Source organism: Lemur catta, chromosome 2 (genome assembly GCF_020740605.2).
Source record: "Lemur catta isolate mLemCat1 chromosome 2, mLemCat1.pri, whole genome shotgun sequence".
NCBI lineage: Eukaryota > Metazoa > Chordata > Mammalia > Primates > Lemuridae > Lemur > Lemur catta.
In genome coordinates, this window is record NC_059129.1 from 59,268,365 (window position 1) to 59,295,622 (window position 27,258).

A 27,258-nucleotide genomic window follows, 5' to 3' on the forward strand; every position below is an offset into this window, starting at 1 on the left:
CTTCCTGTTGGTAACCTCCTCTCTGGCACAGGGCCCTGCACACAATGGCACTCAAGTCACGTTTGTTCTATGAATGAAGAATGTATGGATGAGATCTTCCTAAAGCAGCCAGTGTCATTTTCTTAATTTATGTAAAGAGTTTCTAGAAGAATTGAATTTTGCCAGATGTGGAAACTAAGACAGAGTATGGCAAAAGTAATATGTGAATATAACAAGATAGAACTAGAAATCTGTGACCCGAGATCCCCCAAATTATTCTACACAGCCCATTCCAAAAAGTGATTTTTAAGACTTCATTAGAACACAAATAGATTTAGCCAAATGCTAAGACCCTAAAGAGAGTCAAAGTGGGCCTAAAGAAATAAAGAAAAAGTCAAAAAAAAATCAATACACATTCTGACTGTCCTTCCTCCTTTGGTTTAGTTTTCATGAGACTCTTTAATTGTGGCATTTTGCCGCAGGCAGATAATTAAATTCTCAAAGTAGAGGGAAATGAGATGAAGGAGGATGTTGGGTTTTCACAATGAGGTAGGGCATGAGTATATCTAAAGCCAATTCATAAGCCAGTGGCATAATATGAAAGGAAAATTTTTCAATGTTGCATGCTTGGGCACTGGAGTTGAATGGGTATAAACTGGAAATCTAGATTAGCACTTAAGAAGGAGTGTGGACTTGGGCATATTACAGACCCTATTCAAGCTTTAAGTTCCTCTCTTTTTAAAATAGAGGAAACAATAACACATACCACATATAGCTACTGTGAAACTCAAAGAGATAATCTCTGCAAAGCACTCAGCAGCCATTATTAAGCTCAACAACATCTACCTATCTCATCTAAGAAAGAACCTCAGTTGTGCCAGATTTACCATTTTGCACGACTTATTTTAAAGTCTAGAGGGTTATCCAGGATATTTGGTCATCTAAAAACATTTCCCAAACCTTTCATGGAACAGATCATTGACCCTGGCAATGTAGCACTTGATATATACTTCTTGCAAAATTAAATGTGTTTGTTTCATCCATTAATTAATAAAATGAAAGGGATGAAAAATGCTCAGTGCATTTGGAAATAAATAACTACTCTTTCCCCAGATTTCCCTATGCAGCATTAATTGAACCTTTAGAAATCTTGGAGAAGGGGAAAATTTCTTCTTCTCTTTGGGCTTGAGATACTTAGGGTTTTGTTTTGTTTGTTTGTTTGTTTGTTTGTTTCCCATCAGGATTTAAACTGGAACTAATGAGCAATGCTCAACTCAAATTCTTGGAATCAGAATGGACATAGGGACATGGAGGTCATCTCTTCTGACTGCCAATCCACTGCAGGAACACCCACCCTGTTATTTCATCCTGCCCCTTCTTCCATTTACAGGGTGTTCACATCCTCAAATAGACCATATGGAATTTATTTTTAAATTATAATCTTTAGAAAAGCTTTAGAATGTTAAATTTCCTTCCTTTTTCTTTCTAGCCATTTGCCCTCAATCATCATGGCTCTCTCCTCCCCTGGCTGAAACCATATCCCAGGAGACTGTCTAGCACATTTGGGCCAACTATATTTAACAAACAAAAATAAGCTCCTAGGAAATGAATGTTAAATGCATGTGATAAAAAGAGATAAGTTGGAACTAAGAAATATTAGAGAGATAGATGAGTGGGCTGTAGTAAGTGCCATGGTCGATATGTAAAATGGAATTCCCCACAGTCCAGAGAATGATTCTAAGTGTTTCAGGTTCTGAAAGTGCATCATTTCAGCTTTCACAGAGATATATGGGCTCTGAAAAATAAATCACAAGACTTAATCCAGGAGAGTCTAACCGATAAATCAGAATTTTCAGTTAAAGACTGATAGTGAGACATAAAACTGCCTTTCACATAGTAAGAATTCAGTAAATATCTGTTGAATGAACAAACAAATGCACCAGAACACTCCAACTGGATACTTAGTAACATTTCCCCCCAACACGGAAGTCTACCCAGAAAACCACATGAGTGTCAGAAGAGTTCTTAAACACTTATTAGTCAAAAGAGATGAGCAGTTGATCATAAGTTACCAGAGCTTAATACTGATAACCCCATATCAATAGGATATTTGCCAAGAGGACTTAAATACTTAAATTTGGTGGTCAGAAAACCTCTCCTGGGCACATACAAGCCATTTACACTAACAATGGCCTCTAGTCCAGTAAAATGCTAGAGTTTCCTTAAGAACTCATATTTCTTCTTGCCTAGTCAAGTACTCTCAATTAAAACCACTTTTAAAAATAATTTTATTTTAACTATAGGCCAAAAGAAAAACTCTATTTGTTCAAATGCATGCATCTGTTCACATTTAATTCCTCCTGCCCTACCAGCCAATACTTTGTCATTATTTTCTCACCCATCATGCCTACCACACCTTGACAATTACAAAAATATTACTTCAATATGTGACAATACAATCAATTGGGTAGATATTTCCAGAAATGTTTCCTGATTCCAGCAATGTGGCCCCAAGAACCCCCCTGGTCACTTTGAATGGACTCAATTATTTCTCAAAGTTTTTAGCCTCACAGTTTTTAGGATGTTGTTTCTCCTGGTTTAGTGTCTATAGATTGTAATTTCAATTTTTGAAGGGAGCATTTTTTCAGACCGACTCCCCAGTTTCTGAAGGTTGTAAACATAACCTCCTCTTCAAGTACTGTCAAACTGCTAACTGCTAGCATGAATTAGGTTCTATTTGCCTTTAGGATCTTTGTACCTTCCTTTTGATGCTCTCCTTTCAATCAGCATCCAATAATCTGATTCTAACCCCTTAGTCAACCAGAGCACATTGTGATCCTAAATTACCCTTTCCTCTTTTCCCTTATGCATTTCCCATTCTCTGAGAGCCTGGATCCTGTCAAGCCTCTCTCATCCATCTCAACTAAGGTTAGCTCAGGATGCAATTTCATAAGCAGTCATGTGCAGCACCAGATTTCTGTAGTGCAACACAGGTAGAGAAGGAGGTTGTAAAATATACCTTCATCACTGCTGGTAGCAGAAAGGGTCATATGGTGTACTCTGAAAAGCAAATCAAAATGTAAAAGACTCATGTCCCAGTCGACAAGATGCCTTGAATTGACCATCACCGGACAGGGGCAAAAATTCAAAGTCAGATCAGCTCCTATCCCACTGGGCCAAATGCCAGAATTGACAGTAGTGGGGCCCTTCTGAAAAGCACCAAAAGAACATCAAGAGTCAAAGAACACCATGAAGAGAATTTACCAACCATAATTACTACAATTTTCGCTTGCCCTAAATAGCCACCAATTTCCTCGTGCCCTAAATAGCCACCAATCTCCCTCTCCTTACTGTTAATGAAGCAAAGGAGCACAAAAGTATTTCTAATTTGGAGGAGCCAAGGGAGTCTGCATGGGCCATTAGCAGCAGAGAGCTTCATTACTAGGGGAAGAAGTCTCTCCCTGAACTTCTCATGGCTTTATGTGCAAGAAATCAGGAGGCAACCAGTCCATTTTAAATGTTAACCCTTACCTCTGCATCAGCAACAGCTCCTCCTGTCTACAATCGAAGAGACAAAAAGACTATAAGTCTTACATGTTACTTTCCTTTTCCATGGGATGCCTTGATTTTGGTTCTCTTCTTTTTAATAACCAATCCTGTTTTTAATTCAGGGATATGTCCCTTTAGAAATAACGCTATCATTTGGTAAAATTTCCTGGCCAAAGTACCAAATTGCCATAGTAGTTGCTTAAGTAGTTATGTAATTTAGTGCCCATGGACTGTGCAGAACTGTTGAATGTATACTGCCCACAAAGGATTTGTTAGGCAATCAACAATATCAATGAGAACAAACATTAACTCCCTGGTTTTTGTTTACCATTAGCTTACTTTTCCTGAGGGTTCATATCTCCGTGTATTAAGACAAACACCGAATTGAGCTGGAAATGCTCTTGATTCAGAACAATTGTGAAATAAAACCTTTATAATTATGCATTTCCTAAGCCAGGCACATCATAATAGCCAGCCTCAAATGGTGCTGCAAGCATCTTCTGGATATTTGTGCTTGCTGCTGTCACTCTCACCTTTTACTGCACAAAGGCGACAAAATTTAAATTGCAAGCCCAGCCAACCAGTTTTTGTGGCACGGCTTTGCGTGAGTATCCTTTAAAAATACACTGGGCTCATAACAGTCCTTGTCACAGGACCACTATCCTACCTGTTGACCTGTCACCATTCACTAATATTTTATGTATTATCAATAAGTTTTTCTATAGCCTTATTGATTCAGAAACACTTAAATATTTCTCCTTTAGAGTAAGGTAAAAAACCTAAAAACAGGAAAGAAACACTCAGTCTTTTCACAAACTTTTAAAACTTCTTAAATTCATATACAAGAAAGAACCAGTAAACAGAGAGATGAGCCTTGTGTTTTTGGTAGGCTTGGCCCACCAACACTCCTCCCTTTTCAGATGTATGTTTCTGTCTATCTTTTTTAGAGTTGGCTCAAGCAATAACTTATCAACGCACAAATCAACCTGGCACCTTGTCTAAGGTAGCACCTACATTTTTTTGCAGCATATTTATCTGCCATCATAGTAGGACAATACTTCTTGCTCATTCCATCTTAATCTCTGAAGAAGAGCAATAGATAGCCATTACCCTACTTTAGATGATCCCTCATACACCCTGGCTTACCTTGTTTTGATCTACTGAGTACAGCTGGAATGGCTGCCTCTGACCGTGAGAATATCATCACTGGAGTATGCAACCAGAAGGTAAACAACTACTTGTCAGGGATGTTGAAAAACAATTTTATGCATCAGGTAGGGAGTTAGACTGAGAAGCCTGTGGTCCCTTTCATATAAATACACCTGATGCTGGGGTGAGGATGACTGACACTGGCTCACAAGAGTCCATCACTAACCCCTCTTCCCAACTTCATGTTCAGTGACATCACGTTGGTAGCTTGATTAAGGTCATGTGAGAGTGTTTTCACCATAGAATCAGGCAAATGCTACAACCCAGGGCTTTTATTCTGGGCAGCTAGTTGTTAAACCTTTACTCATATACCACTGTACCCTTTTATTATTCATGAAATGTAATAATCATGTAATATTGTTAGTGATATTCCTTAGTTTGGGGTCCATTATTATTTTTTGTTCTTTTTCTGTTTCTCTGTAAACCCTGCTGCCAAGAGAGAATAATACATCTTGGATAGGGTGTTTTTTTAAGGACTGAAAAGACACCATTAGTGATGCTGTGCCTATTTATCCCTAGGAAGGAGAGTTAGGTGATTATTAGAGGAAAAGCTAGGCCAAAATTTCCATTTGAACTCTTCTTTACTTTTGCATTCACAGAGGCAGGGGGTGCTTCATACTTTGAACACTGACACATTAAGAGCAGTTACGTAGGCAAAAACTGAACACAAGCACTACAGGAGAGGATATTAAGCAAGATCTAAGAATCAAGGTGAACATTAACCTTTTATTCTCCAAGAGAAGTAGGAAGGAAGAAACAGAAGGTACTGGGGCACAATGAATCAAAGACTGTCCTGAATGACTCCAGATTCTACAACTATCTGGGAGGTTTCTGGATCAACACAATGTCATGTGAGAATTAGAAATTATTCCTTGTTTTTCAGGAATTGAATTGTTACATTTGAACAAACTTAATTCCCTTGCCAGGCATTTGTTTCTCGGAAACATAAAAATCTATAATAATCTGTTCAAAATCCATAGCAATCTGTTCATAGTATGCCTCTGTGTGGTTTTATAAATCACAAATGTAAAATAGAGACCCTTTAAAGGTGACATTTATTGAGCGCCTACTACATTGCCAAGCAAGCAATGACCCTGTGAGATAAATACCATTATGTCCATTTTTACTGTTGTGAGAACTAAAGCAAAAAGAGGTGAAATAACTTGTCCAAAGGAATTTACCTAGGAAGTAGGGGAGCTATGATTTGTACTCACAAATGATTATTAATTACTCCTCTATTTTTCAGTATTTGAAAAATTATTTCAAATATATTCATATGTTGTATTTTATGTACATCCTATAGAAACTCAGAGGATTAGCTGGCCAACCCACAACATCTTGCAAGCTCTTCCAATTTTCCCCATTCTCAATATAGTCAATAATTGGAAAACAGAATCAGGGTTTGATTTGTTGATAATCTGAATGAGTCTATGACAACTGAAGAAGTTAGAATGCTCTAGACCAAAAAAAGAAAAGAAAATTCCCAGACAGTAGTTGTGAAGGTTGAATTCTCATTTTCCCCTATCACAATTCTACGTATCTTTACGATCAAGCCAAGAAAACAACTGCAAGTGTAGGCAAACTGCTGATTGAGTAGAGTAGGGTGGAGCTAGATTAGAGAAGGAATCAGCAGTTTAAATTAATCTTCTGGTCAACTGATAGCCCCAGGAAAGCACTAGACATTAAGAAAGGACATTCTCAAATATTAGATGTTCCTAGGAATTTTAGAAATAAAGACCTAGGAGTAGCATTTTAATTTGGGGCCTTATGAAGGAAAGCTGAATGTCATAGACTCCTCATGAAGAGAAGAAATGGACAATGACAATAGAAAAAGACTGGGGGAAGCCCACAATTTTTTATTTATATTTATTTACTCTACACTGATTTTATTGAGTTGCTAAATGTTCAATATGGTTTTGGGCACTATCATACAAACAAAAATCCTATTCTCACCCTACTTAGTCTCTATGAGGAGAGACGGACAATTTATGAAGCTATGCAGGAGCTATGAGTATTGATTGGAGAAGTATAAAGAGCTCACACACAGCAGGGATATCAAAACCTGCACAGCAAGCTCAGGGAAGCTTACCAGAAAAAACAAATGGCCTCCGTGCTGAGTTCATGGAAGCTGAACCTTATGAACTGAAAAGCACCAAGAAGTTGCATGTGGCTGAGGGATAGCATGCAGGGAGGGTAGAGCAGGGTGCTGCTGAGAGATGGTGCTGGAGCCATAAGCAGGGACCAGGTCATGAGAGGTCTGTGAGATATTAAGAATGTTGGACTTTCCTTGGTAAGCACTGGAAAGCCTTTAAAAGTTTCAAGCAAGGGAATGCATAGCAAGACCAGATCTGCATTTACAAACCTCAAAGATTGAAGCACAGCAAGGTGGCAAGCTAAGAAGCTATTGTGGCTCTACCAGTGAGAAGTAATGGCAGCCTGGACTAGACAGGGTGTGTAGGGAAGGAGAGAAGCAGAAAGACTCAAGAGGGATTTTTTTTTAAGGAGATAAAATGGAGACCTGGTAGGTGATTAATGTGGAAAATAAGTAAAAAAATGAGTCAAGGTTTAGACCAGATTTGCCTCAGTGGGATTCTAAACACCCCAGAAAGAAACAGGTCTATAGAAATAGATCATAAATTCCATTTTGGCAAGTTGAGTTTGAGATGGCTATTAAATACAGTAGTGGAAATTTCTATTGAAAGGATCACTTCTTGGTAGAAATATAATGCAATCCACAAAATGCAAGCCACAGATCTTGTCTTAAATTTTATAGTAGCTACATCTAAAAAGTAAAAAGAAACAAGTGAAATAAATTTTAATAATATATTTAACCCAATATATTCAAAATATTATCATCTCACCATAATGAATACAAATTATTATGATATTTTACATTCTTTTTTCATACTAAGTCTTAGAAATATGGTGTGTATTTCATTAATTCACTCTTCTAGCACATCTCAATTCAGACTGGCCATATTTCAAGTGTTCAGTTACCGTATGTTTCTAGTGGCTACAATACTAGACAGTGTAGATTCTAAGGGCAATCGATAAAATGGGTCTAGAGTGCAGTAGAGCAGTGTAGACTGGAGGAACAAAATTTGGAATCACTAGTGATGGTTAACTGAGGTTATGGAAATAACTCAGATCAACTGAGAAGAGTATATAGCTTGAGAGGGAAGGAAAGCTTATTACAGAACCCTAAGGAACACTAGTGCTTAAGAGACAGAAAGAAGAGATGACAAAGGAAATCTAGGAAGAATGTACAAAAATCTACTGATAATGTTATACTCTGTCCATGTAATTATCTCTATACAGAAGAATCGTTTATCTAAATTTTGGGATCAATAAATCCAAGAGCTATGTGAGGTGTGTCATTATTATGGGGCCCTGGGGAAAAGCAGTGGCTGGCATATATTTCTGAAACGAGGTCCTGACTTACACTGGCAAAGCTCACAGCCTCATCAGGAAGACTGAGGTCTACAGAGGACGGTGGGTAGAAACAGAAGCTGGGAAAGGAGCCCTACCCAGAACACCTGCAGCTCCCGCGGAAAGCATGTTCGCAGAAGTGTGTGAGAGAGAGCAACGTAAGCAGCACTCATGCAGAGCAAGCATGTGATCATTTTAACAAATCACAAACTAGAATCCGCATTGTAGAGAGTGGCAGGTTTTTCTTCACCCAAATATTAAATAATGTGGCCAACTTCAAATATTTATATGCCTCTGCTAGCTTGGAGTCACAGGAACCTATAAAAGTGAAAGTGCTGCTAAGGTGAGCACCGTCGGACTTAAGGCAGTGGGCGACAGGAATATACTGAAGATCAATAATGTCAAACAAAGCAGTTATAGTGAAAATGGACCAGAGAGGGGGCCTATCAAGGAAGAAATCACACTCCAAGAGCTTTGTTTTCAGCAAAGGGGGAAGGGGGTGCCTGGTTTATGCAGCTATGTAAAGCCTCACTCCCTGCCCTCCCAGGACCTCTTGCTGAGGGAGGCGGGTAAGGGTTGAAAGTGAAGACGGCAGGGTGCTTATGCCATATCATATCTCCATCAACATGCAACCCCAAAAGATCATGACTGTGAGAGCTTTGTAAATCAACTCTTAGGGTGCTTGCCCCAGGGCAGATAGCACAACAAATTAATCCTTTCTCCATGAAATGCAGCAAAGTTTGTATCTACGCTGAATTCAAATTGCTCATTAGCTCTGACATGTTCCTAATGAGGTTATAATGCTCTGGGACAAAGATCAAGCCACTGAGTACAAATAGCTAGGGATAGAATTATAAAAAGAAAAAATGAGAAGGACCTTAGAACAGTGCTTCTCAAAGTTTAATAGGAATCACCTGGACCTTCAGATTCAGGACATCTGGGGTCTGGTCCGAGACTTTGCATTTCTAAGAAGTTCCCTGGTGGTGCTGACACTGCTGGTCCCTGGACCACACTTTGAGCAGCAAGGCCTTAGAGATAATCTAATCCAATCGCTATCCTAGGGGTAAGAACTTAGGGCCAAGAGACTTGTAATTGGAAGCATGCTGAGACTTCCCAATGGCTAATTTGGGGCAACTGGATATTTTTCCATCGACCTATAGGTCAACCTGAATATTTTAAATAGCATCTAGGAGGTAGGGTGACCAGTCATCCTAGTTGACTGAAGAAGTCTCCTAGACATGGAGTTTTCCATTTCAAAACCAAACATATTCCTGAAAAACCAGAATGAGTTTTTTACGGTACTAGGATACTTTTGAATCTCGTTAGAATATAGCATCAGGATTATCTTCATCTTGATTTGTCAGTCCCAGAGTGGTGGGATCATGACTCGCTACCAAAGCAAGCACCTGAGTATGCTGTCCTGAAGATCTGAAAGAGCAAATGTTAAGACAAGGTTGAGGCTCTGCAGAGCCTTCCAATACCACACCGACAAGTGCCTCTCCAAGACAGAGCCCACCAACAGATCTCAGAGGAAGGTATATAAAGAGAGTACTGAGAATACATAGAAATAAATATTGTACAGGCATATAATGTTCATTCTAACTACACAAATTTATTTTATTTTCCTAATTTGAAAAAATGCATATAGGAAATAAATGACTAGCTTTTATAAACCTCAAAACACTCAATAAAACATCTTTGGTAGGAACACTAAAATAATAATAAAAGTCAAGCTGCATGTCTGAGAATGAAGAAAAAGTCATGCTCTGCACAATCAAAATGATTAGAAATGAAAATATATCCTTCCATTTTGTTATTTCACTCATTGGAATTGAGCCCCTTAACACTGGATAGAATAATGAACAATCTGGAAAGCAAAAGTGGAAAATCTTCAGACTATTCAATGCTGGCAGTATATTGCTAAGGCTTCCAAAACAGAATGTCAAGATACTGTTCCCATATGCATTCAAAATGCAGGGTTAGTCCTGACCACAGTGACTCTCACTCTCCGGAGTTTACCTGTTCAAATAAGATGCCAACGTGGTCTGACTGAATTACTTGAGTCTATATTCATAGAGTTAGGACACTTAAAACAATGGAAGGAAATAAGTGTAGCTAAATATATACAATGCATTTGAAATAAGTAAAAGACAGAACCCTAGACACTCAGCAATCATTACCTGGAAATTAAAGAGGGCAGAAGCAATCCTATTATGCATTATAAACAGCCCAGCTGCTGACTTAATGATAGTTCGAGTAGCATAACCAAGGAGTCCTTGCTTCAATATTAATAGGAAATGTATTGTATGAATCCAATAGTTCATGAAATTAACAAGGAAAATGAGCTGGAGTGAAGCAACTTTGCAAGTAATAGGAGGCATCAGAACTGCTTCCCTGGAGCATATTGAACACTTTAAAAGAGCTTGGGGAGAGTACAGGTATAAAAATGAGAATGGACATTATTAGAATTTTTTAATAATACTTTTAATTTAAATATATTTCCAATTCTCTGTTGGTTGCAAGTCTTTTTAAGAAGCTATTAGCTCAAAATGTCAATAAGAGGTCAGAAGCTATGAGCACTGGTCCAATGGTATTGAAAGTTAGCTGCCATTTGAGTCAGCCTAAAACTACCATAAATTCATGATTTGACAGCTGTCGAAATTATTCCCATTTCACTTTTGTAGAACCAAATACTTCAAATAATCTAGAAAACAATTTCCCTTCTACAAGCCTCAACAGCCTGAATGATATACACATGCTCACTGGCAAGCTAAAAAGTATGGTTAATTCTACTTACAAACCAATAGACATACGATGAAAGTGAACACTTCCCCCACAGACACTGCCAGGGACAATCCGACTGAAGCTTGCATTGACCAAACAAGAAGCAGAAAGTGTTTCCATAGAAGCAAGAATGTGACTTCCATTTTTCCCAGACAGAGATCCATCCAAGTCTTCCAAAATTGCTGCGTGAGGAAATGGAAATGCTACTAAGTTTGGAGAGTTTGTAAACTTCAACTGGTTGGTCTTCACAGTAAATCCACCTATAAATTGGAAGACAGAAAGATTTACACAATGGCACAAAAGACTATCATCACAAATGGCAGCTAAATTCACTGGAATGCTTTCAGTAATTAAAATAGTATATATACAGTTCTATAATTCACTTATTCATTCAATAAAAAAGATATCATGAGTGCTTACATATGTGCTAGAGATACTGAGGGAAATAAGAGCAGTATTGGCCCTGTCTTCACATAGCCTGTTATCTAGGGCAGAGTTTTCTACTGGGGCAGTTTTGCCCTCAGGGAACATTTGGCACTATTTGGAATCATTTTTGGCTATCACCACTAGGGGGTTGGCAGTGCTACTGGCAGCTAGTGGGTGGGTAGAGACCAGGGATGCTGCTAAACCTCCTCCAATGCAGAGAACAATTCCAACAACAAAAAATTATCTGGCCCAAAATGCTAATAGTGCCAAGGGTGAGAAACTCTGGTCTAGTGGGAAATAGAAACAGAAAACATTAATTTAACAATTACTAAACACTAAAGGTGCTATGGTTTAGTCTCAATCTTTCAGCTTCCATTCCTCTATGGTGAGTCTACTCCACTAACAATACCTCCTACTATGAGGTTTATACTTTAAACATTTACCTTCAAAAGCAACATTCAATTAATCATTTGAGCAAATAGTATTATTAACACATATTCTAAGTATTAGCTCTAGGGCTATACTTCTTGGCAGTCTTTCCCTAACACCACTGCCATGTGATTCATTGGTACTACCAGTCCAATTGCCTGGGAACAAACTATGGCAGTGATCTTCGAACTCACACACCCATACCATTAAAGGAAAAAAACTGAGTACACATCTCCCAGTGGATAGGCTACCATACTATTGTAGTACATGCATTATAAAATACACAAAAGAGGAAAATAAGAAGGAATAAGATACAAATAGAGGCTCCAATGTTTTCATTCTGCACCCCAGTAGAATGAATACATGCAGTGAATTAATTCATGCATGAAAGACTCCACAATGCCACCTCTCACAATCTCTGAGGTGAGGTTCATCTAACACCACTGAAGCTCTACATTTCAGTCATATGGGGCTTTTTTGCGATTCCTCAAGCACAACTTGCTCTTTGGAATCTCTATTTTTTTTTTCTTTTTTTTGCATATGCTCTTCCTAATACCTAGGACCTTTTTCCCTGCCTATTCCTTCTTACAAACTTCTATTCACCTTTCAAAACCCTACTCAAGAATCCCTCCTATGAAATCTTACCTGATGCCCTTCCTTGGTCCCTTCACTGACTCTGTTCAATCCTCTAGTACTACACTCATCACACTCTATTACAATAATGAGCTTAGATATTCATTTTTGTGCGTAGATCAAGAGTTTCTGGAGGACAGGAATCATGTATTTTTCATTTTTGTATTCCCCAGTTCCTTAAGCAGAGGCTGGAATAGACAATTTTAAGTAAATGAAGAGATAGTTTAGCTAAGATCATCCAGTGAGATCGTTAGCTTAGAGCTCAAAAGGAGTAATGTGATTTTTTTCAGTGTCTTATGAATGATATGAAACAGAGAAGCTATTAAAGCATTGAGGAATTATAATTGGAAGTCCTTGCCATGAGGTATTTTTTATTCCTGTTATTATTTCTGCAACCTTAAACTCAAATAAAACAATCTTTTGCTCTGCCTACACAGGAAAAAAAAAAAAGGTAAAGTGGAGACTTGCTGATTATTCATTTAATTAAAAAAACAAACAATTATCTAAACTGGTGATTCAAACCACAAGAGCATATTTACTTGAATCACTTGGTTTGGCTGTTTACAATGATCAAATCAACTAGATTGCTCTCTACCTCTTTGCACATTGGCCCATGAGTCCTCCAAGGTATTTTTCACCACCTCTGAGATGTGATTAACAAGTAAGCAAGAATCCGTATGGTTCCCTTTGTGTATACATCAAGCCGTGGACTGTTGAAAACATTAAGTACCTGAACTTTGGCTCTTTCAGAAAAGGTCGTATGCATGATATTTTATATCCATGTGTCCTTCCATTCAACTCCATTCACTCATTTAATCAGTGAACTACCTACTAGGCACCTGGCTCTCTGCTAGGTACTAATAAGAAAACTGAGCAAGAGAGACATGATCCCTGCCTTTATGAAGCTCAGGGTCCAGCAGAGACATAGCGCTATAATTATAGAATGTGATGGGTACCACAGGGAGAGGGTGAGGAGCTGCAGGAACTACACTGGGAGCACCTCTAGGATTTCTTTTAGGAGATTTAAGCAACAGTTTCTACCGATGCAATCTTGTAACTGAAAGAAATAATGATTCACAAAGGCTTCACCACTGTTTATCATTTTCACTTGAATATTGGCCATATTTATCATCTGTCCTGTCTATTCAAATAACTTACCTTGTCCTTGGGAACAGCCCGAACAGGTTCTTATGGCCGCACAGTTGATGAGATCAAAATTAACAAAGGTTGTGTTAGATACCATCAGTTCCCACCTTTTGGGAGTTTTAATCCCAGCTGACATACACAGGCCTCCCTGTGATTTTAGAGGGAAAAAAAGGAAAGCAAAATAAGAGAACTTTCTACAAATAAATACAGTTTATAATGCACAAATAAAAATAAGAAGATAAAAAGACAAGCTACAGACTGGGAGAAAATATTTGCCAACCACCTATATGACAAAGGACCTATATCCAGAATATAGAAGGGAGTCTCAAATCTCAACAGAAAGAAAATAGACAACTCAATTTAAAAAATCAGAAAAATAAAAAAACCTTGAAAAGACACTTCATCAGAGAGAATACACATATAGCAAATAAGCACATGAAAAAATGTTCAACATTGTTATTTATCAGTGAAATGCAAATTACTTTCACACTAAGATACACTAAACCCCTATTAGAAAGATTAAATAAAAAATAGTGACAATAGCAAGTGCTTATGAGGATGAAGAACAACTAAAACTCTCACATATTGCTGGTGGAATGCAAATGGGACAGCCACTGTGGAAAATAGTTTGGCAGTTTCTTATAAAGTTAAATATAACCTTATCATATAACCTACCAATATTAATAACTCCTAGGTTAGAGAAATGAAAACCTACATTTATACAAAAACCTTATACATGATTCTAACAGTTCCAGTTTATAATCACCAAATCTGGAAACAACTCAAATGTCCTCCAACAAATGAGTGGATAAACAAACACTGTTACTTCCATATAGTAGAATACTACTCAGCAACAATGAGGAATAAAATATCAGTACACGAAACAAGTTGGATAAATTCCAAAGGCATTTGGAAGTATAGGAAGCCATTTTCAAAATGTTGCATACTATATAATTCCATTTATAATGATTGTCAAAAAGGCAAAAGTACAGTGACAGAGACTAGATTAGTGATTGACAGGGGTGAGATGTGAGAGGACGATGTGGCTACAAGGAAGGAGCACGCGGGAGACGGGATTGACGCAACAGTTCTGTGTCTTGATTGTGGTGGTGGTGGTGACACAAATTTACGCATGTGTTAAATTCATGGAACTGTACATCAAAAAAAGTCAGTTCTGCTGTATTTTAATATATATTAAAAAAAAAAAACTTTAACAGAAAGTCTAAAAAGAAACAAGAACTGCTTCCAAGATTTTCCACAAAATCTCTTCAACAAACTCAATCCAATCAAGTTGTTATTGCCGCACTGATCCATTCTTAAAAATAGCTGTACATTTGAGGATCATCAGAATTTTTTCAAGAGCCTCTAACATAAAAAACAGTGATAAAAATAAACAAGCATCAGAAAAGAAACCCAGTAGAGACAAAGTTAGTATAGAAATCAGAAGAACACTTAAACACTGTCACTAATAACCTCAGAGAAATAAGCATATTATATCTATGAAACAAATAGAAGCCTAAAAAGGGATTTTCAGAAAAGAAATAAGAACAAATACAGGAGAGTAGAAATATGAAATTCAACAGATAAATTGAGAAAATACTCCAGGAAGTAGAACAACAATGACAAAAAAAAAAAAAAAATGAAAATCAGAGAGAAAATTAAGATTAGAAAAGCAATTCAGGAGGTCCAATATCCAAATAATAATAGTTTTAAGAAAAAGAAGAAAATATAAGGGAGAGAATTATCAAAGAAATAATTGAAGAAAACCTCCCAGAAGGGAAAGATATTTTTCATTTGAAGTTCTGCCCAATACCTAACACAGTGGTTAGAAAAAGAGCCACACCAAGGTATATCATATTGAAATTGCAAAACACCAAGGAAAAGAACAAGACCCTAAAAGCTTCCAAAGAGGGAAAAATAAAAGGTTACCTATAAAAGACCTAGAATCAGAGTATCTTAAAACTACTCAACCTCAAGACTAGAAGAAGCTAGATGACAATGGAATATTGCTTTCAAAATTTCAAAGCAAAATTAACTCTAACCTGGTATCCTGTAACCTATAACCTGCCAATAAGGAGGTCTCCATATGTACTTCAAAACCTTTACCTTTCACAGTTTGCCTTTTATCCAGAAAGTTACTTTAAGCCATGAGCTAATAAAATGAAGAATTAGGCCAGAAAGGAGGAATCTGTGGAAATCAGGAACAGGAGTTCCAATACCAGAGAGACATAAAGGCAATCAGAATTTTGGTCAAGACAGATTCCAAGATGTAGCTCTGAAACCATTCTCATACATTGCTGGTGCAGGTATAATCTCTCCGGACTGTTGTTTGGCATTATCCACTAAAACTACTCTATTACCCAGCAATTTTACAGATTGGCATATATTCAACAGAAATGCGTGCACATGAAGACCAAGAGACATACAGAACACTCATAACATCATTTTTGTAATAACCAAAAACTTGAAACAATCATCTAGCAATAGCAACATAACTTAAAAAAATTATAGTACAGACATAAAATGAAACATTCCACAATGATTGGAAGAATAAATTATTGTAACACACAAAAACATGCAGGTATCTCATAGACATAACATTGTGCCAAAGAAGCCAGTACAACAGAGTTATTAATACATGCTCTATGATTCCACTCACATAAAGTTCAAAAACAAGAGAAATTAATCTATGCCAACGTACGTCTGAATACTGCTTCCCCTTTGGCTAGGGAGTGGTGAGTGGGGTTGAATGGAGAGGCATGAAGGGGCTTCAGAAAAATTGATAATGTTCTATTTCTTGATCTGGGGGTATGTACACAACTTGTTTTCTTTATAAAAATCCATTGAGCTCTTCCCTTGTGATTTGTGCACTTTTCTCCATAAATGTTATATTTCCATGAAATATTTATTTAAAAAGTGGAACAAATAGAAGATGGGAGGTTAAAGAAACTAAAGAAGTTTAGCATTCTTAAATTGCTCAGGTAAAGTTTAACAGTGCTGATGTAATTTGGACTTTGTTAAGATAGGCAGGCATGTTAAAAATTTCAGACCAATAACGAAAATAATCATAACAGAACGAATAACTTCCAAATGAGTAAATATAAAAAGATACTATGTGATGCAAGACAAATCAACTTAGGAAAGTAGGAAAAAAAAAACCGGATTGCAAACTGAAAGCACAAAATAAGATGGTAGAAATAAATGCAAATGTATGAGAGACATCAGCATGTGGATGGTAATTGAAACCACTAGAGAAAATGAGATTTCTCCCAGGGAGTGCAAGTATACTGAGAAGAAAAGGGGCCCTACAACAGAATTTAGAGAAACAAAAAGATGAAAGGTCTAAATGAGGAAGACAAATCCACAAGTGAAAATGGGAAATAACCCCTAGAGAAACTGGAGGAAAAATGAAGCAACTCCATCAGCATCTGTCTGAATAAAATATTTTTTAAAGTAGCATCATCTGCTCAAATTAATTACAATAATGACAAAAAGACAGCCATGTTGCATACTTCAAAAAGTAGGGTGACTATAATTTAAATCCAAATCAGGACATTTTGAATGAGAAGAGGATGCTAAGTGCATAGAATGCTGGAACAAGAGGTATAAACAAACTGCCCAGCCAAAGTAGGATATACCATGATGCTGTAGTGCATCTCTTTTTCTTACATATTAAAGCCATCCTCACTGAAAATTATTCTACCCATCTCGACATAAAGGTAATTTGGGGTGTGAGAGTACCTATAACATACTTACAAGCATGCTTAAAGGAAAACAAAACCTTCTAATGATAAAAAGTTCTTCCAGAAACTAATGTTCATTTTAGAATATGACTCTCTATAATTGTATGCTACCAGTTATAAGTGGGTGGAAGGTCTACAAACAAATAGGCTGAATTCTTTGAAAATCTTAATTCCTAAAGGAATGGCAGGCACAGAAGATAGAGGATAAAGCAGAGTTCCACAACCACAGAGAGGCCAGGCATCCTCCTCTGTTTTCCTTTTTAATAACACACATGGTAACAAACTGGTTCCCAAATAAATCTGAAAAATACTGTGCTAATTAAAGATAATGGATATTTTTCTTGTTTGTTTTAATCCATATTTTTCAGAGCCTTTAATGTGCTTTAATGTTTTTTCTTTTTTCAATGAATTTTATTCTGTACATTTGAGGTTTACACCATGTTATGGGATACATATAGTTAGGAAAGCGGTACCTATACTGAAGCAAATTAACATTACCATTCCACACAGTTACTTTTTTGTGTGACAAGAGCAGCTAAAATCTATTTATTTAACAAAATTCCCTAACACAATATAAAATTTTATTAACTCTAGTCCTCATGTTGTATCCTACATCTCAGACTTGTTCAAGAATAGAGGGAGATAAACAGCATAGCATGAATGTCATTAACCAAAGAATCTCCTTTTCCCAAACAGTCTCCGGGGGCTATCCTTTCATGGAAAACACTTCACGGAATATTGGTTTAGGCACTAGTGGAGGTTCATTGCCAAAGACATTCTCCATGTGCAATCGAAAGAATATTTGACCAGGAATAGGAGGATGTCAGGGTGGTCCCAGCCCCACAATAAGTAGGCATGAACCTTAAACTATTATTGGACTTCCCAAAGCCTCCCTTTATTCAACTGTAAATTCAGGAATTTTAACCAGATCATCTCTTAGATAATATTTAGCTTTTAAGTTGTATGGTTTTATGATGTGGATGACTAACCAACATCCAGACATCTCCTAGAACAAAACTAGTTAATATAACCACCAGGGACCCTTGTCCTGCACTTCTCTTGTTAAGAGACTGAAAGGCCCTCAGCTGCATTGCATTCCTAATGAATCACACCCCAGGGGTAGGATTATTTTTGATTATCTCATGATAAGCACCCTTTTGTCATAATTTGTATCTTAATTTATGTCACTCTCCCATTAATTATGATGCCTATTTAACATCAATTATGATGCTGCAACATTAATTTACCAGGACAGTTAGTTACTCAGTTTGATGAGAGTTTTGTTTTTAGCATCTACTGTGAGGTTATTTCTGAGAAAGTTAAGGACCTTTGATGTACCAGCATCACAGAATCCAAATCTGGGTGTCATCCTCTCTTAAAAAATAAGCAATCTGAAAAGAAGAATCATCTCTCAAGGTAGTAATCCTTTTATATAAATGGAAAAAGTGCCAGGTATTTACCTCCTGAAAAGGATGGTTCAAAATAGAGTTAAAAAAGAAAAGTTGAGAATTAAACATAGGAAAATGTACCTCAGTAAGAAAATGATTTCTTAAATCTTACTATTTTTATATATGGCTATGGAATAACCTCCAATGGAAGTACAAAAGTGAAAAATTATCATTTACATTTCAACTGAACAGGTGGGTCACAGTGGCTCACACCTATAGTTCTAGCACTTTGGGAGGCCAAGGAGAGAGTATCACCTGAGGCCAGGAGTTCAAGAGCAGCCTGAGCAATGTAGCAAGACCTCCTCTCTACAAAAAATAGAAAAGTTGGCTGGGAATGGTAGTGCACACTTCTAGTCCTAGACACTCAGGAGACTGAGGCAGGCAGACTGCTTGAGACCCGGGAGTTTGAGGTTGCAGTGAGCTATGATGATGCCACTGTCCTCTAGCCTGGGCAACAGAGTGAGACCCTGTCTCAAAAAAAAAAAAAAAAAAAAATTCACCAGACAAAGAATTTAGGATCAAACTGATGAAAATGTCCTTTCCTTTGTTCCCAAGAATACTGTAACTCTCTTCAATATATGATTTTTATGACAACATGATTATTAATATGCATGTTGCTCTTTTAAGACCAAGAATATGGGGGACCCCCTATGGATGGGTCTGAAGCCTAAGAAACCAATGGCAGCCATAAAGCTCCCTTAAAGAGCTTCTTCTCACCTGGGTAGTAAGTACTATTTACTTCATCTACATTCTGGTACCCTGACCCTGTAATGGTGGAGAATCCATCTATAGCCTGATTTTCTCATGTAGAAACCCACACTTAGGCAGGTATTAGGGAATCGCATGCAAAATCTTAATATACTATAACAAATTACACATATTTATATTACTTTATTTGACCTCTTTTTGGGAGGTGCCCTAAATGGAGTAAGAACAATGATAAAATGTTGATGTAGAAACTTCACAAACTGTAGAGCAGAAAGACAATATGGAATCATGCTATTCCGTAATACTTGTGAGGTTAGAGAAAATTCAGCTAAATTATTAGGTTTTTTATTAAATTTGTGTGGATAATAATTCTAAATTGTAACCAAATAAGAATTCTGCAAGCTACTCATGACTATAATGATTTATATGGACTCATAACAATGAAACTGTGTGTATATTTGAATTTCATTATCAATATCACCACTGTTACAAATAAAAATCTCCTCTAACTTTTACCAATTAAATACAATACTTACTAAAGAATGATATTAGAATTACATATGCTGGATCATCAGGGAGCCCCACACATACACTTTTGTTTTGATGAACATCCTAAAGCAACTGCACGAAGGCACTTACCTTGTGAGCAAAATGACCAAGTAATAAGCTGTCAGTAACTGAAGTATTTGCATCACTTTCCAAGATGTCAATTCCAAAATCTCTGCATGAATAAACTTGGAATTTTTCCAGGTGAAGATTGCTACTTCTAAAAATCTACAAAATAATAGCATATGTTATGGCAGAGGTCTGGGGCTTGGTTTTTCTTGCAGACTTCCCATAGCTTCTTTAATTATTAAGTATAAATAAGCATGCTATACCATATTTAAGCAGCTTTTGTCCATCAATATTAGAACAGACATCCCAAATTGCTGTGAGGTCAGCACTCACTAGTCCCCTTTGGTAACACCCCCTCCGTAGTTTCCATTTCTCCCCATGATAACTGATACATTAAAAAGGTCAATGTGAATTCTCCACCTATCTAAAATAAAACTTGCAGTGGCCAAGTCACACAAAATTAATGGAGAAAAACATAGCACCCAAGAACTCCAATGCTTAACATTTTCCTCAGTGTGGTATAATCATATAGTTAGAAAATTGCAAATATGAAATAAGTAATTCAGCATGACTATAGAGTCACTATTTGTGGACTCAACATATGTCATGTGCATATATACTTATGACAACTTGGGTTAGTGTGCCCAGACAGGGTTCAAGTAGTAACAAAATTAGCTGGTAGAGTTGAAAGGATCCCAATTGCTATGATTTGAATTTGTCCCCAACAATGCTTGTGTTGGAAACTTAATTCCAATGTAATCCCAATGTGTTGGGAGATGGAGCCTAATGGGAGGTGTTTAGGTCATAAGGATTCCACCCTTATGAATGGATTAATGCCAATTACAAACAGGCTTGAGGCTGCAGTTCCATCTCTTGCTCTTTCTTGTCCTCTCTTCACCCTCCCTTCCTTCTTGACACAGCAAGAAGGCTCTCACCAGATGCTGGCCCCTCAGTCTTGGACTGTAAGTCAACAAACTTCTATTTATTACAAATTACCCAGTCCATGGTATTCCAATATAGCAGCACAAAACAGACTAAGACACCACTAGTGTGGAAGACAGAGCTTTTGGTTGTCACCTATCTCTAATAGTTACTATGTGATTTGGGGCATGACATTTAACTTTTCCTAGTCCTCACTTCAATCTTCTTTAAAATAAGGGTGGAGGTCAGGGCTGGCAGTTGGCCTAACACAGTTATCTTTTATTCATTAAATAGTATCATGTTTATATTCATATCTTTAACTGGAAGTCTCCTATTAATTAAGGTCAAGGTATCCTTGATTTATTATGCTATTGTACTTCTACCTGTCAGTCAGTCTTTGTGCTCAAATTTTTAAGAATTGAATAGTTCACATTTCCCATTATGTATGCATCTAAACCTTTTATAAAATGATAGTTCTTTGAAGACACAGAGATTTATTTAATATTTGAACAAAATAGGTATGATCTGAACTGATAACTTGACAGCAGTTATTACCTAATTACAGATATCAACAAATACATTCATATTTGCAAATATATTCATATTCAAAAACAGCTAACACCTAGCATTAGCTAACGGTCCTGCTAATTTTAAAAAGAAGCTAACATACTATAGCAAAGTGCACCTATTTGTGTGTGTGAATACAGTTTTCACAGTGTGCTGTCATCTTTCTCTCCTTCTTTGAAAATAATCATCCTGCATTTAAGACACAGGGTGAAGAGAGGGTATTTTTCTCAACTATTATTAACATATAAATAGAAGGGTCAGATTGCCTGAGCTGGAATCTAACAATTCTTAGTTATGTGACTTCAGCAAGTATTTTACCCCCTTAGATAGTTTTATATACAAAAGGAGTATAATAATGGCACAGCTCCCTCAAAGGTTGTTAAGATGATTAAATGAAAAATGTCCAAAATCATTATCAATATCACCAGAGATATAAACTCATGTTTATTCACAATAGGAATTTTCTGCTCAATATCACTAATCATAGAGAAATGCAAATTAAAACCACAATGAGACATCACTTCATATTTATTAGAATGACTATAATAAAAAAATGAAAAATGACAAGTGTTGACAAGGATGTAGAGAAAAGGGTACCCTTGCACACTATTGGCGGGAATGTAAATTAGTACAGCCATTATGGAAAACAGTACAGAAGTTCTTCAAAAAATTGAAAACTACCATATGATTCAGTAATCCCACTACTGGGTATAGGTCTAAAGGAAATAAGATTCATATGTCAAAAAGATACCTGCCTTCTCACATTCATTGCAACATATTCACAACAGCCATTAAAGGGCTAATATCCTGAATCTACAAATCAGCAAGAAAAAAACTGCAGGTTAGTGTAGCATCTATGGAAAATGGTATGGAGATTCCTCAAAGAAATAAATGTAGATTTACCATTACATCCAGCAATCCAACAATCCCTCTGCTGGGTATCTACCCAAAGGAAAAGAAGTCATTTAATGAAAAAGATACCTGCACTCTTATGTTTATCAATTGCACAATTCACAATTACAAAGATGTAGAATCAAGTGCCAATCAATTCATGAGTTGATAAAGAAAATGTGGTGTGTGTGTATGTGTGTGTGTGTGTGTGTGTGTGTGTGTGTGTTTATACACCATGGCGATGTAAAGAACATTAGAAAACAAGAAGTGGGGGCGGGTGGGATGGAGTTAGGGGTAAAAACTTACCTATCAGGTACAATGAACACTGCTTTAGTGATGCACACACTAAAAACCCTGATTTAAGCCTTATAAAAGGTATCTATGTAACAAAAACATTTGCATCCTCTTAATATTTTGAAATAAAAATTATAAAAATAAATAAATTGATTTTAAAAAATCACTTTTATTCCATTAATGTATATGTCTATCCTTGTGCTTATACCACACTGTCTTGATTAGTGTTCCTTTGTAGTAACAACAGGTTTTTAAAATAGGGAAGGGTACATCCTCTTACTTTATTTTTTTCAGGATTGTTTTGAAGATGGCTACACTTTAAATTTGGTGCTGTCATGTTATTTACTTTGCCCTTTGTTCCTCCTTATACAAATGAAGTTCCAAAAGTATTCTAATTATTTGAATTTTTGATTGATTAAATTTGAGCATACAAGAGTTCAATCTGTAGGCCTCCATTTTCTCTTTCACAGGCTTAGTATTTTTGATTGCAGAACTTGAAAAACTGGTTTCAATAAACATCTTTTAATTTTTTCATTTTGTTTGGTTATTTGCTCTAGAATAAGGCTACTCAAGAGCAGAAACACTAAGTTTAAGCCTTTCCAAGGCATGAATTGTTTCTTTGCATAATAAGGCACTTAATAATTGTTTCCACTGGGTTTGTCATCCCTATTAATAGTGCTAATGGGAAATGATGTATTTGATAAAATTAAATGAGAACTATATACAATTGAGATTCTACCTGTTAGCTATCCTAATGATATATTTTTGGGCTTTCCTCATCCATAATTGTCTTCCACTTGTTAAAGATGAGAAATAAATGTTTGACTTTCTTCTTGTGACTTAATTATACATTTTTATTCTATTTCCTGAATACTCTGTGAACATATTTCTTTATCTATGCATCTTAGGCCCCAGATTTATAAGCGGCACGGACCAAGTGTATATAATTTTCTCTGTACAGCATCAAATAGTGACACTGAATAATTTCTATATGTTTCTATTAACAGTGAGCATGCAAGGCTCACTTATAAGAAAATAACTGTGATAATGAAAAGTAAATGATTACATATGAAACTTTTTTCTTTTGGAAAAAAACAGAAGAGAATTCAGCTTATTGACTAAAGAAAGAATGGCACCTTGAGCTGGAATTTTTTTTTAATTTTTTTTATTCTATAATTTTTTTATATACACACCTAGTGGATGAGCTGGAAATTCTATGTTCCAATAACAAACAGTGCTTTTTCTTAACACCGGAGCATGTATTATTCAGCATATTAGAATATCAAATGCACAACATTTGGAGTCTAGATTCTGCACTTGGTTGTGCTACTAATCAACTGTGTGACCTTTGACAAGTCCCTTTACTTTCTGAGCCTCAGTTTCTTATCTCTAAGTAAAGATGGGAAAGAAGGAATGGATGATCTCTATAATCCCGCCTGGTTTAAATCTCTGTGATACTGCTGTTCTCTATTACAGCTGCCAAAAAGACACAAAAGAGGGCATGACCTAACCCTAGAATGTGTTCATTCAACAGCTGTTCTACACACTGCTATGATGCCAGTGGCTCTTTAAAACTGTGAAAACATTGCAATTCCCCGTCATCAGCAGATCACCCCTCCCTTTAAACAGAGATGCATAATAAACTGCCATGAGAAAACAAGAGACAGTTTTAATTTTAAAAAGTAAATACACTTACCTGAGCACCACCTGCACTTCTCCAAACTGTGAAGTTTTGGAACAGGGTGGGGCCAGCACCATTATCCCAAGGTGGCTGAAATTGAGGATATACAAAGAGACCATACCTAGAAAGTGAAACAAAGAATGAAATTAAGCCAATTTCTATATTTCTAACTTCCCACTTTTTCTCGTTGGAGAAAACAAAAGTAAAAGTAATGAATAAGGGAGAGTGGAGACAGATAAAACCCATAAGCCTCCTCTCTAGTTCTCATTGCCCACCCCTCAACCCTTCCCCTCTGTCACCTTCCGTGACCTGCTCCTTTCCTGGATCTCAACAAAATGCAGATTGCCATGATGCCCTCCTATTCTATCAGCCCCTCAAAATTCACTCCTTCTTGGGAGACAGGATCCCAGCACCTGTGATCCCTTAGACTTTTGTTCTTCTAGCTGCCCTACCATTGCTGCACCATGGATCCTTTCTTCCTCACATTCCAGGGCTGCCAAGAGCTGCTGGATAAAACTTCATGGTCGCGAAGATAATTTAATTACACATGTAATACACCCAGCCTCAGCTGGCACTTTAACATAGCTTCGCACTTGTTTATATCCCTATTATACTCTTCTTATCATTTTCCATCATAGCAGCATTACTGTTATCATCATTATTTATAGTTATCAGTTACTGAGTTCCTATTATACTCTGGGTGCTCTCCTCAGTGCATTATATAAATTATCTCTAATTTTCACACCAAATTTTCAATTTAATTTGAAAATTAAAGGAGGAAGGGAGTAAGAAAGAAAGAATGACGGAAAGAAAAAAAATTGACTAGGAGTAGAGTCAGGATACGAATCAGGCCCGACTGACTCTGAAGCTGACATTTTCTCCATACTTCTCAAATCCCCTACTCCGCCTTGCTTCCCCATGTCCTCTTGCTCTTAGCAGATGACTTTACCTTCTACATATCAAAGATTTTGAACAAGTCTCTTCTTATCTTACAGTGAGCAAGTCACAGGCCCAGGGCGTCTCTCCAAGGCTCATCTCTCCACTTAGCTCCTGAGCCCAAGCCCTCTATCCTCCCAGGGCTTCTGCGTTACAAACTGCTCTCAATGTCTTCTTGGAAGATTAATTGCTCTCATTGAATTCTCCCTGGCCACAAAAGGTAAATTCTATCTTGCTGCTTTTTCAATTGAACTCCTTTCTCTTCCCTTCACTGCCAAACTTTTGTGAACGAAAATGCTTACACAGGTATTCACCAATAGCCAAGATGTGAAGGCAGCCTGGTGTCCACGGATGGGATAAATGTGTGATACTTACAATGTAATATTATTCAGCCTTTAAAAGGAAGGAAATCCTGCTATTTGTGGTGATGTGGATGAACCTGGAGGACACCGTGCTGGGTGAGGTAAGCCAGACATAGAAGAACAAAGACTACATGACACCACTTACGTGAGAAATCTGAAATATTCAAACTCAAAGAAGAAGAGAATAGGATGGTAGTTGCTAGGGGGTCGGGGAAGGGGAAAACAAGGAGTCAAAGGACACAAAGTTTCAGCTATGCAAGATGATTAAGTCCCAGAGATGTCTTGTACAGCACCATGCCTCTAGTTAACAATACTATATTGCATACTTAAAAAGTTGCTAAGAAGTTAGATCTCATGTCAAATGTTCTTGTAATAATAATAAATAAAATAAAAGAGGGCTAGAGGAAAACTTTTAGAGGTGATAGATATGTTTGTGTATTATACAGAAAAATGCAAAATCATAAGCCTTATACCCAAAATGTAAGTGAATTTCCCCAAAGTTACCTTGTACAGGAATGTGCCATGTTCTGTGTGAAGGAGAGAAGAGGCGCTTGTGAGGTTCGGTTGGTCACAAGATGGAAAAAATAGCCATAACCAGCAGCGCACACTCTATTCCCCTAGGGAAATTGAGGATAGTTAAAAAATAGTTATTCTATGTATGATAAAGCTGCTGCAAAGAAAGACTCTTGTTTGTGCTGGGATTACAGGCATGAGCTACCCTGCCAGGATGAAAGACTATTATTTGTACTCAATCCACTTTTATATTCACTTTCTGACAAGGTACATTGAAACTTTAACAGTAATATTCATTCTTTTTTTTACTCCCTCAGGACCAAAAACACTCTCATTCCTCTTCCTCCAGGTAGCTCAACTAGCCTGTAATTTGCCCATCTCAATAATTGGTATCTCAAGTCCAAACCTCCTTTTAAGCTTCCACAGTGAGAAGTTAATTTGTGACATCTAATCCAAGCCTCTCCTCTTTGGTGTACATAGTGGCTTTCCCAAGGAAAGAGGCACCTTGAAGCCAAGCCTACACAAGGGGTGTCCTCTCTGATCCTTTGAACAAATCAGTGATTTGGCTGTGGGCTGAAGGCAAACAACTGGCCTAGCTACACTTGGTTGTGAGACACAATGACTGAGTTCAAATATAATTCAAATCTGCTGATTGCGCTCTTACCCAGATTAGATTATTAAATCACCCTAAGATTTCTTTATAGGACTCACTATTAAATAATTTAATGTCTTTTGTATGTTCACATAAAATCTAACCTCTCCATTGAACCATATGAGTTTGGAGATCTAATTCTGATCAAACTGAACACAATGAGATTACAAATTCAATGAAATACCTACAATATGTTCATCATTATTAATATACTCTAAGACAGAGTAGAAAACTGACTTCCTAAAGGGTCTAATACTATACACATGTATTTTGCTTGGCTAACCCAGTGTTTACAAAAATTTTAATTTTGTTTCCAACATTTTAAAATCAGGAGATTTAATAT

General features: G+C 36.9%; 1 protein-coding gene across 1 annotated transcript in view; it reads right to left on the bottom strand.

Moving 5' to 3' along the window:
• The window catches only part of PKHD1 (PKHD1 ciliary IPT domain containing fibrocystin/polyductin), a 414,564-nt gene that overhangs the window by 194,649 nt on the left and 192,657 nt on the right, over nt 1-27,258 (bottom strand). Inside the window, exons 44-48 of the mRNA XM_045543725.1 lie at nt 26,255-26,367; nt 24,468-24,573; nt 20,123-20,257; nt 13,597-13,732; nt 10,964-11,210 (exon numbers count right to left, since the gene is read on the bottom strand). Coding sequence (XP_045399681.1) covers nt 10,964-11,210; nt 13,597-13,732; nt 20,123-20,257; nt 24,468-24,573; nt 26,255-26,367 — 737 coding nt within the window. The remainder of the gene's footprint in view (nt 1-10,963; nt 11,211-13,596; nt 13,733-20,122; nt 20,258-24,467; nt 24,574-26,254; nt 26,368-27,258) is intronic.